The following is a 17,488-nucleotide window of genomic DNA, read 5'->3' as shown; positions in this document are numbered from 1 at the left end:
ATAGATTTTAAAACTCTAAGGTAGCGTTTGGTATGTAGGAATGACAGGGGGAATGGAATGATTCACTACGTGAGAATGAAGAACGTGGTGTTTGGTTACTCGATGGAATGGAATCATCCATTACACATGGAATTTCATTCCATCAAAACCATTGATTCCCACCCCCCCCCCCTTCTTTTTTTTCATTTCATTCCTTCCTTACCCTATTTTCTCAACACCACCACCACCTAACAACAACCACCACCACCTGACCGTCACTGTCACCGTCGTCACCACCACCACCACCAGCACTACCACCGCCACCTGACCATAACCTCCACCACTACTGTCGTTGCCTGACCACCACCCTACCATCGCCATCACTGCCAATGCTACTACCGCCACCCCCACCACCACAACCATCCGGCTAACCGCCACCGCCACTATTTTCGTCGTCGGAGCTACCACCACCGTCGCCATTTCAAGTTTTTTTTTTTTTTGAAAAAAAGAAATTTATTTTCGGATAGGAATATTTTTATTATTTCTATTTTATTCCTACTATTTTTTTTGGATACCAAACAACATGAGGTAATTATTCATTTCATTCCCATTAGTTAACCAAACAAGACAATGGAATGGTAATGATCCATTTCATTACATTGTTCATTCCATTCCTTCTCTCATTCCATTCCTTCTTCATTCCATTACTTCCAACCAAACATACCATAAGTATATTGTTAACTAGTTTTTATCCCCCGTTTTACGGTGTTATTTTATATTATTCGTTTCTAATATTTATATATTTTTTTGGATTTTAATTTTATTTATTGTAAATAAGTTAATAATATACTTAGAGTTTGATGATGAAAGCGTTTCATAAATAAATGAGATGTTATAACTCGGTTTAAAAGCTCCCTGGGTTTTGTGTGACTCATGACCTGCTTATTCTTTCTACTATAAAATTGTTTCTTAATTATAAATAATATATATGTTTATATAAAATCAGACATTAATTTTTAATATATTCCTATCTTATAGGATTTTCATATCAAATATTTAATGAGATTAATTGTTAATTTAATGAGATGTTATAACTCATTTAAGGACTATCTGGGTTTAGTGAGACCCATACCCGTGAAGTCGGGTCAAAAGCATGAGAAACCTTCATTTACAAATAAAGCAATCTGATAACTTGAGAAAATATATGGAGGTTTGGTTTATATATATTTAAGATTTCTCACAAAATAAAACTAGTCTTTTTCAACCATCCGGGTCAGTTTGATTACCTCATTAGCAAAAAAGGAAATCGTCTAGTCATTCGAAATATCAAAGAGTCACCGAAACTTTCACATATCTAAAGTTATTTTATCTATAATAATATATATAAACGAAAACACAAAAATCTTACGTGTCGCAATGCGATCGCTTCCACTCTTTTTTGGAATCCACTAGATTGCTTGATTTTCAAATTGTGGCCTCTTATTGATTTAACCCGTTTCTTTAAAATTCGCGGGCATGGGCATCGATTTTTACCCGGATATCTCAAATCAAATATTATGTAACCCATTTGTGTGAAAGCCATACCCTCTCCATAGCCATCTCCGTCGAGATATTTTCTCAAAGCTATCACTACCAATCTCACCTTTCTTTACTCAGCATCCCCAGCTTCTCTTTAATCTTCTGATCTTCTTCGATTGCAGTAGTTGAATTCGATTGGAAGAGGTTACACACTCGCTCTCCAATTGAAATCAGACCTCACCGGTCACCAATGTCACTGTCGGATCGAAGGTGTTCCACCCTTTCCATACTGTAATATGCTCATAAATGTGATTAGTTGTTACAATTTTGCCTCTTAATTTATGATTTTGTTATAACTTCATTAAATGGATATGTAGAATATGTTCACACGAATCATGATATAGAATCGTCAGTTCGGTTATCTATTTATTCGATTTGATTTGTTTGATTTACCCCTAATCGAATATTGAACCTAACCAAATTTGGAAACTGGCTAATCGCTCCGAATTCAATCTGGTTCGATTACAAGTTAAACGAACGCGAGAACCAAATCAACCTATTTATAAAGTCATTTTACAAAATTAAATTTTATCACCTACTACTGAAAAAAATTATTTAAACAACAATCATAATAAACTTAACTAAGCCTCAAAACAAAAACAAAAACAAATTATAAAAATCTCGAAATCAATCTATATTGCAAATATGAAGACACATGACATTCAAAAAAACAAGAAAATCTCATTATTTTGACCTTAATCAATCAAAAAATTACGGAGGTAATGGTTTTACCGAAAAATTAATACTTTTTAGAAATAGGTTCGTTTTGTAGCTTGATAGATTGGGAAAACACAAACACCCAAACTTTTTATCATACGCCTATATGATGTTTATGTGCGTACATCATGACACCCAACAAACATTCTGATGATGGCAATGTAAAGGTGGGGTTCAGACATTATTTGAGTTTCTGTTCATTGTGGTTTGATTTGTCCTAATTTCCAACCTTCTATGTCTTTTGTTTGCCTCGCATAAGATATCAAGTTACAAAAGAAAAAATGGGTTGAAATGTACCATTTATATGGGTGTTCAGAATGAAACTTCTTGGTGCAGAGTTTTGATAATTATTATAATTATGGTTTTTATGTCTTAGTAGGTTTAATGTTATCAAATTTGCACTATCTTGTCAGTAATTGTGTCAAAATGATTAATCATAAAGTTAGCTCATGGTGCGTATGGGTTGGTTTTGGACTCAAAACTGAATCAAAAACTGAAACTTTGGTCTTGAGTTAAAAACTATAGATTTTTGGTTTTTTTGGTTTGGATACAGTTTTGTCAATTTGGCTTGAAGTTTTTGCACCCAAAAAAAGTTCGCCCAAAATAATAAATTTGCATCTAAATCGTTCTGTTATTGTTTTTGTTAAGTCATTTCATTTTTTTCACTTTCATGCACACCTCTACATGATTATATGGTTCTTATTTTAGTGTGTGATCTAGCGGGTCAATCAATATGGGCTGAAACACAAACACTTTTTTCGCCCCTTTTTATTTCTTTTTTTTTTTCCTTTTTATAAATATTCAATGCAGTCGTATCAAAACAAGTTATTTTCTTAGATGCCACCACCCAAGCCCACAAGGGTGTTCAATTAACCCGATTGTTTTCTTCATATTTCATTTAGGGTTTAACAAGGAAAATAAACTTTGAGATTAATTTTAGATATTTTAATTGCGAAATTATGCATCCAATGCAATTAGATTTTAGTTGTTACAACAATTTAAGTAGACTAAAACAACCGACCATCGTATAATATTGGTACTCGATTTGTGATGATTCTTAAAAGAGTGGTGATGCTTTATGTTGCAGAACATGTTATAACCAAACTGGAGGCATGGAAGCATTTTGAACCATGATGAGGAATCATATAAACCGTATCCTAATTCAGGCATGCTTTATCAATATTTCACTAACGAGGAAGCCATTTATGAAGTCAAGCTCTTTATTCAGTGGCCCCCATAAGGCGATCCAGCTCAACATTTAATCAAATAAGTTTTGTTTCGTGCAGCTTGAAAAGCTGGTAATCATTAATCCAATCCATTTTTTACTTTACGAGTTTATCTGAGTTATCTTTTATCTCTAACAGATAATACTAAAAAACTCAAAAAACAGCCTAAGATGTTTACTCAAGTTATTCTAGAACAGATATTTTTACAGGTATGGATTTTCATGAGTTGTTACGAATACCGCAAGGGGATAGAAGGCGTTATCATGATAATGTTTCGATTATTGTGATTTCACTTGAAGGAAGGATATGAAGATCGTGTGTGAGCGAGTATTCAAGGTACAAATGACCCAGTGATATGTGACGAGAATACGCGAATGGGTATTTGGCAGATGTACCATTGATTCTTGCCCATGTTCGGAGCAAACTGTCTAAAAGACATGGTGCAACTTCAGTAGAGGAGGTATCATGTATTGATATTTGTTATACATATTTATTACTTTCTCATTTTTATTAACTTTTGAAGTTAGATAGTTTAAGGAAATTGCCTGAAGCGATTGGGAATTACCTAGCATTTATGGAGTGATGAGACTAATGCTGAGTTTTTTTACACTTGAGTAGACAGGTTAGTACATTAAACCATATATGAGAACAAAACCAAACAAACTAAGTAAAAAGATGTGAATGTAAACTTAGTCTTTAGCGATTCAAATCATTCAATTCATTCATAGTCCAATGCACTATCCAAAACAAAACAAAATTATAATTTTATCCACCAAAAAGTAGTTGATTCGTTAAACTCAATTTCCTAACGCTGCGTGATCAAAAAAACCTAACAAGACCATACAAACGTACAAAAAACAAACTAACTAAAATTAAAATTCAACTACAAACATAACATATACTTTTATATTCACATAACCTTTGATTTTAAAACAAAACTTATGTTTACGTACACACCTAAACACATTATACAAGAAACTTGTATAAAAAACCTTAAAATAACCCGCGTAACACGCGGGCTAAAAGCTAGTTATTTATATATATTTTATAATCGGTTGATTATAATACAGTCTTGTATAACCATGTTTTGTTTTGTTATGGAAGAATAAAATGGCAATATAAATATTCAGAATTGAATCTTGATATTGATCAAAATAACCATGTTTTTTAGAAGATAAATAAAGTTAATAATTAGTTTTGAGTCTTGATGAAATTCAATACATGATGAATATATATATATATATATATATATATATATATATATATAAAAGTAAGCCAAAACACGTACAACAAGACTTCAATCCGTAAACTTGTTCTTGATCCACTTGAAGCTATCTTTGACAACAGATTTCATCTTCGTTCCGGTGGTGAACGTGTTATACTCCGCAATTCTCTTCTTCCTCTTCATCTCTCCATCACTAGCAAGTGGACCATTGAACGCGTACGATCTTGATCCATCATCTTTATGGCCGAAACCATTTGCGTATGAAGACGGAAATGATTTGTTCTTTTCCATGAGCGCTAGCTCTCTCACTTGTTTACGTGCCTAGCTTTTACACACTTATATACATCTCTTTCTTTTTTTTGTTTTGTTATGTTTTTGTTAGCACAAACTCAACTTAACTTTTACACGCTAGCTAGTGTTAGGTTGATGTACTAGTTTTGTAACCATTTGTAGAGAGTGGTTACACAAAAGAAACTATGAATGGTGATTGGTATGGTAGGGGCATATATGTTTGCACGAAATAGTAATAAAATTAAAAAAGAATGAAAGAAAAGGAAGAGTATTTGTTCACGCCGGTCATCATCAGGTGGTGGGACTGGTGTGTCCACACTTTTTTATATTCCTTGATTGTTCTTCACGTTGCGCGGGACCCACCCCTATCTTCGTCCAATCGTAAATGAACACGTTTTCTCTTTCTGGATCTATATAATTTGCCAAATCCTCTATAATATTTTAATGTTTATTGAAAGTGATTGCGAGTGAAAAATAGAGAAAATGTAATGATAAAAGTATAAAAAATATTACTCCCTCCGTCTCTTTATAAGTGTCATAATTTGACTTTTCAAGTCTTTCTTTTGCAACTTTGATCGTAAATATTTTTGTTCGTGTCATATAATACTTGATGAAAATTATATATATGTAAAATACATTTAAAACCCAGTCCATTTATATATTTTACATCAAGTATTATATAACACAAACAAAAATATTGCCGGTCAAAGTTAAACAAGAAAGACTTAAAAAATTAAACCAGGACACTTATAATGGGACTGAGAGAGTATTTGTTTGGATCCCGTATATCCAATTCCTTTATAAGTGATTCTGGTTATAACTTTTTATTGGTCCAAATGCCCAATTGTGGTGGTCCACCTCCAAGGCTCCAATAACACTTATGGCCAGTAACCATTCATTTATTTGCATGATCCACTGAGCCCAGATACAGTTAAGGCCCAAACTATAGCCTTCAGCCCAAACAAAGATACAACAAATCTTTTCGGCCGAGCCCGTTCATCTTTCACAGGCCCAAATGCAATTCAAGATAGAATGGAATTGCAACTAAATTATCAATTTATCATTAAACATCTTATGATCTCAATAGACTTTCATCAAGATGATGGCTTCATTAAAATTTTTATGATATTTACTACCCTTAACATACTTTTTTAAGCTCTTTCAGAACTTTAATTGGTTCTTGACCATATTAACATAATCCAAGTAAACAGCTTTGCCCATAACAAAATGCAGCCAATTTGAACAAGACAGATAGTGTGCACCGTTTCGCCTATCGTTGTATGATTTCTTGTTCATTAGTATACTTTTCTCTATTTCAATGAATTTCACAGAGGACATTTTGGTTTTCACTGTTCAACCTCATCGCCGTCTTTCTTCAAGAAGCTAGATATGATAGATTACATGGATAATTTGTATGTAATGTGTCGTATTACATACAAGCAATATGCCGTATTACGTACATGTAATAAGCCAGATAACCTACATGTAATATGTCTTATATGTGCATTCTGCATTATATATATGTAATATCAGTTCCAACCGTTTTATGCCCCATAAATGATAAAGTACAAAACTTATAAGAAATTACATGATTGGTTCATCCATAAAGCACGATAAAATATTTTATTACAAACGATATATGATTATGAACTAAAGAATAAAATATCTTTCATAACAACACGACAACATATTTTTTAACATATAATAATTATAAGTGAGCAATTTTGAACAATAAAAGAGTAAATATGGTTAAAATTTAAGAAATGTGTGATGTATGCGTATATTTGCTAGATGGGTGCTCAGATGATGCGGCGGAAAACATAACACTAACATAGACATTGGTGAAGTATTATATAGATTTGAAAGGTTAATAAAAAATTACAAAATAAAGTAAATAGGAAATCATATAAAATAAAATAAATACATAATTAATGTACTATTAATAACATTCAAACATTATTAATAAATAAATATGTCTTTTCCCAATAAATAATTATGTTTTTTTCCTAATAAGAAGTTATTATTATCCTCAACTTATATATTATGAATATGATGTAATATCATTTTCTTATTTAAAATTGAAAAAACATGTTTTGATATGGTCTCATGACAATTGTGAACACAAATGTACCATGTTGTTCCTATATATACACCCCTTTGATTTTAAGGTATTCAACCTTCAAACTCATTAACAGAAACAGTCAAAATGATTACAACAAACCCAAAATGTCACCTACTGGGGATTGTTTCTGTGTTTGCTTTGTTCATAATATCCAACGGAAGAACAACGTTGGACACAAACAACCAGAAGATCAGAGCCGTTAGTCTTGGAGGCTGGCTAGTCACTGAAGGCTGGATAAAACCTTCCCTCTTTGATTACATCCCCAAAAAGGATTTCTTGGTCTGTTTTTTACTCAACTTGTGTGTTTTTTACTGAGCATGTTAAACGGTGGCTTTTATGTGTCCGTTTAACATATTTTCACATGTAACCGCAATTTCTGACACGACATGAAAGTAATCATGTCATGGGTTGACAACATTAAAGTATCATTTTACAACTTTAAAAAATTGTTAATATATTACTATTTGAATAATCATGTATTATATTTTAAATTTTTTTTTAAAGTTATTTTTTCAACCTGTGTCACACTGGCATATAGCCTAGTTCATTTATAAAACAGGTTGTGTTTGTGTTGAACTGTTTAATTAAATGGGTGTTGTCCACTTGTGTTACCTGTTTAGTTAAACAAGTTGACCTGCAAACCTGTTAAACCAGTATTTTACAACCCACCAACCTGATTAACTCATTTACAGATTAATTATTACCCGTCAATCTATTTAAGACATTTAGATAAATGGGTAACGGGCCCATGTTCAGATTACACGATTTTAAATTGTGCGGGTCAGGGTTGACATGTTTTAAACAAATTGATGATGATGATGACTAGGATGGAGCTGGACTTCAGTTTAAATCGAAAAGGACCGGAAAATTTCTAGCTGCAGAGCATGGTGGAGGTACAATCATCGTTGCAAATCATTCATCGGCGGCTTCCCCCGGGTGGGAAGCGTTTCGGGTAATGCTGTTGTCAAAGTTAAAGAAGTTGTAAAAATGCATTAAGTTAAATAGTTGGTTTGATTTGTGTTGTGTTGTGTTGTACAGTTGTGGAGGATCAATGAGACCAGCTTTCACATACGCGTGTTTAACAAACAGTTTCTAGGACTTGACTCAACAGGGATCAAGTTGGTTGCTATTTCAAATGATTATCAAACATCTGGTATATTCAATATTATTAGAAAACCAGATGATCTGAATCGTGTAAGGATTAGAGCCCCAAACGGGTATTTCGTGCAGGTTCGTAGTTTGCCACCAAGTTGTGTTTCTTGACTAGTGATTGTTATAATTAAGACTTGTTTTCGTGTTGTATAGACGAAAACAGAAGATCTTGTGACTGCCGATTCAAAAGGAGACGGGCAATGGGGTGATGATGATCCTTCGGTCTTTGAGATGACGATCGCCCAAAGATTGCAAGGAGACTACCAAGTGACTAACGGTTACGGTCCTTTAAAAGCAACAAAAGTCATGAAAGTATGATTTTTCTTCTTAATTTGATTAATAGAGTAGATGGTATCATCATCATCATCATCATCATCGTACTCAGTATATCCCACCAATAGCAATGCTATGGTAGGGTCTGAGGAGGGTAAGATGTAGAAAGCCTTACCTCTATCCCATAGGGATAGAGAGGCTGCTTCCGGTGAGACCCCTGGCTCGATAGAGTAGATGGTATGTAATATGTATATAGCCTCACTCTTTATTTTGTGGTTTCATTTAGCATCACTGGGATACATTCATAGTAGAAAATGATTTCCGCTTCATTGCAAGGAGCGGATTAAATGGCGTGAGAATTCCGGTAGGATGGTGGACTGCGAGTGATCCAACACCGCCGAAGCCTTTTGTAGGAGGATCTTTGCAATACCTTGATAAGGCCTTCTTATGGGCAAAGTATGCATATGTTCCTTTGTTTCTTGATGAAAGCATTAATGTAACTTTGTAATCGACCATTTTTGTGCACAGGAAATATAACTTGAAGGGGATACTAGATCTACATGCTGTCCCGGGCTCGCAAAATGGTTTTGAGCATAGCGGTACTAGGGACGGTTATATTGAGTGGGGACAAACAGAAGAAACTATACAAGAAACAATTCGTGTCATTGAGTTCTTTACTGCTAGGTACGCGAACAATACAAGCTTATACGCGGTTGAGCTCATGAACGAGCCTTTTGCACCAGAGGTGTCACTAAGCATGCTGACCAAATACTATGAAGCTGGCTATAAAGTTGTACGAAAGCATGCTCCCAATGTCTTTGTGGTTCTGTCAATCCGACTTAACAATAGTGAATCTAAAGAACTCTTTCCTATTGCGAGTGGAATGAAGAATGTCGTTATTGATGTTCATTATTACAATCTATTTGACAGCTTTTTCGATGATATGACTGTTGAACAAAACATCGATTTCATCAAATTGAACCGTTCCAACGAGCTACAAGCTGTCACAACATCAGATGGACCACTAACTTTCGTAGGAGAATGGGTGGCCGAGTGGAAAGTAAAAGGAGCTACTAAAAAAGATTACCAAAGGTTTGCGAAGGCTCAACAAGAAGTATTCGGGCGTGCAAGCTTCGGGTGGGCTTATTGGGCACTAAAGAATGCGGAAAAACATTGGAGTATGGAATGGATGTTAAAACATGGTTATATAAACCTTTAGAAATGTAACCAAATTTTCATGAATACAAAATATGCTAAGATTTTCATGAATACAAAGTACGAACAAATCAACTGAAACAACAAAATATCCAGCTTTACTTAATTCTGCAATGTCTTGTAAATAAACCTTCATTCCATCATCATCAGTGCATTGTCTTGAACGGTTTATAGACACCGAGATCTTTAATCACTCCAGCAACCGAACCCGCAGCTGCACAAACCGAAATCACAAGACAAACTGCACTCAATGTTTGCAAACAAACCCATTTGTAACTCCACTTGGGTATCTTCTTTTGAACAATATACATTTCAACCGGAAAATAAACCGTTAACGGCCAGAATCCAATGGCTCCAAGGATCCCAACAACATCTTCGAAAAACGGCATCAACATAGCAACTAAGGTGGTCATACACACAAACATAGTTCTCCATACCAATCTAAACATATTCAGTTTATAATTATATCCCATAACCGGAACGCTTATTTCGTTAGTGATAAAGTTACTTTCTGGATAATATTCTGCGACAGTTCGTTCAACGAATGCGTATATGGGTTGTGCAAATACTTGGTATGCACCCACAAGGTGGACAATGATGGCAATGTTTGCAATGTCAACTAGCCAAAATGGGTCGTAGAACCCAAACCCGGTTAGAAGGTTTCCGGGAGCATGATCTCCAAAGGCTGCATAACCGAAGCATCCACAAAGCATGTAGAAAATAGAGGTTGTGATCACGCTTATTAAAGTCGCTTTCTTCATTGTTTCCTGCTCGGTTGCGGGTGGTGGAGCTTTGATTGTGTCTTCGATTTCGATTAGGATGTTGGAGTACGCATAGGCGAATGCAATGGCGCCGAATGCTTGAAAGCTCCTCCATATTTTTTGCGTTTGAGTCACTTCGCCGACACTTATGCCGGTTAGGCTCCCCTTGATTTCTCCATTATCTGTTTAAAACATACGAACAAATTAGTCTGTTTTATGTACATAGTTTTTTCAATAATTTAATGTTCTGTAATGAACCATTTACCAGCAAATTTGGCGATCCCAAGGCCAAGACCGATGGCGGAGTAGGTGAAGGACATGACAGCAGCCACCATCGACAACCATGAGATCTCATGGAAATCCGGGATTTGAGAAAAGAAGATCTCCACAACACCAAACAGTACCATAAATGGAGTCCCCGACACGCCACAATGACTATCGTGACCTTTGTCATGATAACAACTTGCTTTCTTTATAGCTCTTCATTTTTACACAAATATAAACAGTTAGTAAAAAGTAAAAACTTTATTAATTTTAAATAACAACATATCAATGGTTATTGTATATATATATATTCTCACTCACATCATGCTAATGGAGGCAGCAATGGTGTATCCAATTGTGGTTCCAACAAGATTAAAGTACTGAATGAACCCACAAATCTTAAACTTAAACCCACCTGAAAATTAATATTAAGGATTTAATACTTGATTTGTACCAACTGTATTTGAAGCTGGAGTTAGCATACCGAGGTTGGATTTAACGGCTTCCACGTAGGTATAGTTTCGTTTGCCAGTAACAGGATCACGGTAACATGAGGCAAGAAGGCAAGAACAGTAGTAAGTTACAAAAGAAAAAAGAAACAGAACAGTGGGTCCTGCTATCCAACCGAGCTGAGCAGTGGCCCATGCCAATGCCAGCACGCCCGAGCCTATGACTGCGGTGATAATATGTGCGCTAGCCGTCCATAGAGTCCCTGTTTTTAATGAAATGAAACAGTTATATATCAAAATAAATCATACAAATATGAAAGTACATGTGAAGATATACAGTTTTACCTGTTCGTTTTAGACGGCCATCATCGTCAAAGAATTTGGACGACCCCTGAGAGGAAAAGTCCCCTGAAACTTCAAAGCCTTGTTGGTAGTTTGGTGCATGATTTTCATCGATTTTCATAATTTCTTATAAATATATAAAATTTGTTAAAAGAATATATAACTTGGTGGAGGATTTGAATTTTTGATGGATGTGTGAAATTGATACTTTTGGATTTGAATTGAATCTGTTTATATATGAGGTAGGTGTGAGAGACATGCCAAATGGAGCATAAATTTGCCAAAATACTAGATTTTGAAGTTTAGTGATGAGTTTTTTTTACAGAATTTCACAAATTTACCAGACTATTGTAATTATTGTTATTGTTATATTTATTTTTGTAACTTTCACCAGATACCACAAACCCAGGCTGCATAGCTTTATATTTTACTTTATATTATATACATACACATAGGTATACTTTTTTGGAGGACTTTATAATATTATAAAGCAAGTAGCACACTAGCACAAATATTTGTTCTTTGTGATCCGGATTCCTGAACCATAGCACAATACAAGAAAATAACTTGATAAATCGATCGACTTATCTTTACTTGCTCCACAGACATTATATCTTGACGACTTTCTTTATCATCACCGCAGAGTTGATGACAACGTCGATAAGTTAGGATTAAATTTTATTGTCCCGGTTTTTAATTAAAAAAAACAACAATTTCTAAAGTAATCCTCCCTCAAATCATACAGATGAGAGTCGAAAAGAGTAGAATTTAGAATAAGACTCGTGTGAATCAAGAAAAGGTATTGATGAATACAAGTTAAAAGATGGAATATGATGCAAGAGGAATCTCATTGTCCAGTCAGACAGTCATATGATCCAACAGATATATTTATCTGCTTAGATATGAATAAATAATACATGCTTGCCTATAGAGGTGAGGATTCCAAAGCAAATTTGTATTGATGGTACGTATAGATTACAATTAAGTGTAAGATGAAAATAATGAAAGTTTGAATACATACATATATGTAGATTTTACAAGAAATTATACAAACACGAGTGACTATTCCAAATCTAGAATGCCGAAATTGGACAGTAAAATCTTGACTTGATCAACGAAGTCTGATCCAGTTGCATACTCTGTTAACATTCCTACAGCAAACCCGAACATTGCCCATCTACACCATTCATATAAGCATCATCAAATCGCATAATTATTACAGATTTATATCATTAGTGCATTACTATAAAGTCAAGAACAAAAGCATATGAAAGCAACATTCTTCGTTTAGAGAGGATTAAGACGACAAGTCTATGTATGTTACTTGGTCATACTTGTCCTATAAGGAAAATATGATACGAAGTCAAAAAAATTTTAAGCATTACATGTTTGTACAATACATGTATAATTAGTCAAAGTTTCTTTAATATGAGAATGAACTGCACAAGTTTACCATATTATAAGTTATGGCTTAAAATAAATGGGTCAGATCAGGTTTGATATATAAGTTAACATACAGCATTATTCGAATTAATATTATAAATATGCAGGGATTTAACTAGTTTATTCTAAAAATTAAATAAATATGATAAGTTTGTCTCAAGAATCTATATGACTTTCAGATCAACATCCTTGTAAAATATGACCTCATCATGTGTGCATACTGCATCTTCGTTTTGGGCATTAAGCCTCCCTCATCCATCCAATATCGTTATGTCTCAGCATTAAATTCTTGGGTCTGTAATACATGCATAAGCCTTGTGGCGAGAGCTCGGGTTAGCACAACGCTTTCTTTGATCTCAGGCACATCATAACACGAACCTTTCATCAGACAGGTTTATACGCTATCCATTGATGCTTTCATATGTGTGTTCTCGTGCAAGATCCCACTGGTCACAAGGGGTTGTGCCATTTCCCTTCTTCTCATACGCTTGTTGCAAACAGGGCAGTTGGTCTCTACCCCATGGGTTAGGAGATACTAAATAAAATCAAAGGCGTGGATCGGGTTGTTGACATCTAATAGCAACCAAAAACATATGAGGTGATATATAAGCTTAATCATCGCAATAATAACCAAAGTCGTATGTTGGGTATTTATTATGAGCTGAGATCAAATGGAGAGCAGCCCACAAGAATTGAACGAAGACTAGGTTCAGCAGTTTGTGCATCAGGGAGGTTTCATTGAGGAGAGAGGAGAAACAAACAGATGGCATGATGATCGAGGTGCCCCGTGGAAAAGGGTAAAGAGCAAAGTACAGGCTCATGCAGAATTAAAACAGTTAATGATAGTAATCATTAGCATATGAGTGATCGAACCAGTCACTCTAAGCTGACTCACTGTACGCGTCTAAACTAGGTATATATTATGTAAATATATTTAACCAAATAATACTTAAAAGTGAAATATGGTATTTTATTTCAGTGAAACTACTTCCTAACTCCTAGCGACAGGATGTCCGTAGGAGGAAAGAGGCCCTTGTGGCGCTTTGGTTGCGAAGAAAGAAGCTTAATTTCTTATTTGTACCTAGTATTTGTTTCTTTCTTTTGTTTGAATCAATGTTGTAAACTTTCTTTTGTTTGAATCAATGTTGTACCTAGTATTTGTTACTCCTACAAGGTATGTCGACGAGGGGAGTTTCTTTAACTCTGCCTAGTTACTAAGAATCGATCTGATAGAGTCTAGAATCAGGACTCAAACAAATGATTCAATTACTGAAACATAATAACCCGATTCGAGATGGGAGGTCTCCGATTACCCAATTCGAGATGGGAAGTCTCCGATACAAGGTTAAAGAAAACCTAATACTTTGATAATAATAAACATTGACCTCCCTAAACCTAGAACAAATAATATAAATAGGCATCAACAGAATAATAACCGACCCTAAAATTAAGCTAATAGAATAATAAGAGGCCCTAATCTTCAGCATCTCATTTACTCACTTTTCCCCTTTTTCAATAACATCTTTGACTAAGATTGGGGATCTTATCAATACTTCCGGCCCAGAGACACGACTTGTCCTCAAGTCGAAAAGAGAGGAATTGTTGTGCCAAGCAATAAGCCATTCAATTATAGGTTGACCCCCTTCATAGACCCGTCGTTGAACCAAAACATATTGTGGTTGATAATTGACCTTTGTGCGTTTCAAATCCGCGTTTACAATTTTGCTTTTGCAAATCTGAGTTTCAAATTTGCCGTGTGACTTTCCCCATACGAATTGACGTTTGGTGTGGGGGCTAAAGTGATGAACTTCTATGGTTTCCCTTGAGGGATTACGGGTGAACGCTAGGGTTTGATCCAAATCTTCAATCTTCGTGTTCAAGTGCAATACATTCACAACCGCTTGAACAACGAAAACCTTTTGATTTTGAGATTCCAGATAGGGCTCTTGCACCAACTTCACCGCGCCAAAAACATGCTCAGATTTGACAACGTCATCACCCGAAACATGCTCATATCCGACAACGTCATCATTAGGGCTGTCGTCGGGAGCATCCTCCTTGACCAGATCTGGCAATGGCTCTTCAGATTCATCCTGAATTTCCATGTCACCCATCCAAGCCTTCTTGATCTCGACAATATCATCCTTCAAGGCTATGAGGGAATCTAACTTGGCTATAATGGCTACTAATTGAGCCATGATAGCATCTTCTCTGTTGTTTAACATCATTTTCTCTTTGAAATTCCCGGCAATGGAACCAAATGATAGAGTCTAGAATCTGGACTCAAACAAACGATTCAATTACTGAAACATAATAACCCGATTCGAGATGGGAGGTCTCCGATTACCCAATTCGAGATGGGAAGTCTCCGATACAAGGTTAAAGAAAACCTAATACTTTGATAATAATAAACATTGACCTCCCTAAACCTAGAACAAATAATATAAATAGGCATCAACAGAATAATAACCGACCCTAAAATTAAGCTAATAGTATAATAACATGCCCTAATCTTCAGCATCTCATTTACTCACTTTCCCCCTTTTTCAATAACATCTTTGACCAAGATATGGGATCTTATCACGATCAAAGGTGGTCAACCTCAGCCATAATCACATTTAGTCTGTGAACTTGTGCCGACTATGACTTAAAAAATAAAACAAAATTCGTATGTCTATATATTAAAGAACAAATATCATTTTTTTATTTAATTATTAGCAATTTTTAGAATGATTAATTATTTAAAAATGTATTTCTCTTATTTATATTGATATTCACATATTTTTCTATAAATATTAATAAACTAATGATATTTAACATATATATAATATCCAAAAATTAATTATCATTATATTTACCATGTCGGAGTACTCCGAGTACACGCAACTCCCCAATCGGCCGCCTAGGGTCCGCCTAATGACTTTTGCAACCTTGTTTTGAATTTAACTTTTAGTGTTTAAAAACTAACAAGTTAAAACATTACCTATAACTAATTTATTAGTTTTCTAATACCAACCGCTTGCTTTTAAACGTATCAAAGCAACTCACGCTCCTTAAAACCAAATGGTCACCAACAAAAAATGAACTACTACAACCGTTAGTGTAAGCTTGGATGGCAGCAACCAGCTTATTCTTCCTCCTCCTTTTTTTCCTCATCTCCACCAACATTATAACAATCCCATAGATACACTCTCGGTTAGGTGATGCTTCTAGCTTGCTGGATTTCTGTTTAATTTATCATTCGGATCTAAACCACATTTAGGATTAGCAAGTCGGACTGGCCGGTGAGGTTATTACACCTCTGGTAATAGGTTTTTGGTAAAAGTGTTGTATAATCATATGCTAACTAAATGTTAACTTAAAAGAAAGAAAGAAAGAAAAAAGAATAAATGAGAAAAAATACAACCTGCCATTTGAGATTTCATTTTTGGCAATAAAACCAAAGAAGGGGCCTTGATTGGCCTCTTCCAGCTTCTTCTGCTTAAAATACTCCTGAAGCTCTTTCGCCACCTGCCTCTGATACTCCAACGTTACCGAACTCTGAGCTGTTTCCGCCACTGGCTTCGCCGGAGTTGACGGAGGCGGTGGTGGTGGAGTTGAGGACGGTGGACCGGATGGCCTTACAGGTGGGGTAGCAATGGAAGGTCTTCGTAAAGGTCCATCGGCTTGAGTGCAGCGTATTGTAACTACGGTAGGCTTGGTTGTACAGAATCGAAAACCACCACCGGCTGATGTTGATGAAGAAGAATTAGGGATTCTGATGTACTGGATTGAAGCCAGTGACATTTTGGCTGGCGAGTGGTGGTGTATTATAAGATGAAGGTTAGGGTTTTGTGTATGGTCATATGAGATGAAGAAGGTGTGTGTAGTTGTTGTTTTGAGAATCACTGAAAGTGTATGCGGATAAGATGTTGCTAAGTTTTCTTTCAAATTGACAGGTCTCCTGTTGATAAAACTCTTATCCTTAAGTCAAAACTCTATCCAAACCAATATAATAATAATAATAATAATATTCTTTTTATCCAAAGTATTCGTGAACCGTTCGACGGAAAGTTCGTTTATGTTTTCCCTTTAATAGATGAATGAACATAACGCTTAAGTTTTCGTTAAATATGTATTTATGAACATTCGATAATGTGTTAGTTTAGGTTCTATAGTTAATATTCTTCAGGTTACGTTCATTTATTCCGTTAAATATGTATTTATGAACATTCGATAATGTGTTAGTTTAGGTTCTATAGTTAATATTCTTCAGGTTACGTTCATTTATGGCCATCCGGTTTTCATTTTACATATATGTTTGTTCATTAGGATACTATTATTATTTTTATTCATTATATTTTTTTTTATTTTTTTACTATTAATATTTTGATATAATTGTATTTATGATTACAATGTACTTCTGGATATTTGAGTGCATTTGTGTTGATTTAATTATCATTCTCAAATTT

At 34.9% G+C, this 17,488-nt stretch overlaps 3 protein-coding genes across 3 annotated transcripts; 1 reads left to right on the top strand and 2 right to left on the bottom strand.

The window, feature by feature from the left end:
* Positions 1-9,080: 9,080 nt before the first annotated feature.
* LOC143554781 (putative glucan 1,3-beta-glucosidase A) lies at positions 9,081-9,782 on the top strand (the record flags this gene model as incomplete). The annotated part of the gene is made up of 1 exon (XM_077044468.1): positions 9,081-9,782. A coding segment is annotated over one exon (702 nt), but the record flags the coding sequence as incomplete, so codon positions are not given.
* Positions 9,783-9,871: 89 nt separating this feature from the next.
* Positions 9,872-11,814, bottom strand: LOC143554742 (amino acid permease 4-like). Its single transcript, XM_077044439.1, has 5 exons — positions 11,598-11,814; positions 11,288-11,515; positions 11,125-11,218; positions 10,805-11,019; positions 9,872-10,721 (listed from the first exon to the last, which is right to left on the bottom strand). The coding sequence occupies exons 1-5, from the start codon at positions 11,713-11,715 to the stop codon at positions 9,925-9,927; spliced, it is 1,452 nt and encodes a 483-aa protein (XP_076900554.1). The 5' UTR covers positions 11,716-11,814; the 3' UTR covers positions 9,872-9,924.
* Positions 11,815-12,371: 557 nt separating this feature from the next.
* Positions 12,372-16,967, bottom strand: LOC143554741 (light-harvesting complex-like protein OHP2, chloroplastic). Its single transcript, XM_077044438.1, has 2 exons — positions 16,444-16,967; positions 12,372-12,771 (listed from the first exon to the last, which is right to left on the bottom strand). The coding sequence occupies exons 1-2, from the start codon at positions 16,821-16,823 to the stop codon at positions 12,657-12,659; spliced, it is 495 nt and encodes a 164-aa protein (XP_076900553.1). The 5' UTR covers positions 16,824-16,967; the 3' UTR covers positions 12,372-12,656.
* Positions 16,968-17,488: the final 521 nt, after the last annotated feature.

The sequence above is a fragment of the Bidens hawaiensis genome, unplaced genomic scaffold (genome assembly GCF_021521415.1).
Source record: "Bidens hawaiensis isolate Kalapana, Puna unplaced genomic scaffold, B.hawaiensis_p1.1 tig00017853_1, whole genome shotgun sequence".
Lineage (NCBI taxonomy): Eukaryota > Viridiplantae > Streptophyta > Magnoliopsida > Asterales > Asteraceae > Bidens > Bidens hawaiensis.
This window is presented reverse-complemented; position numbering and strand designations above follow the sequence as displayed.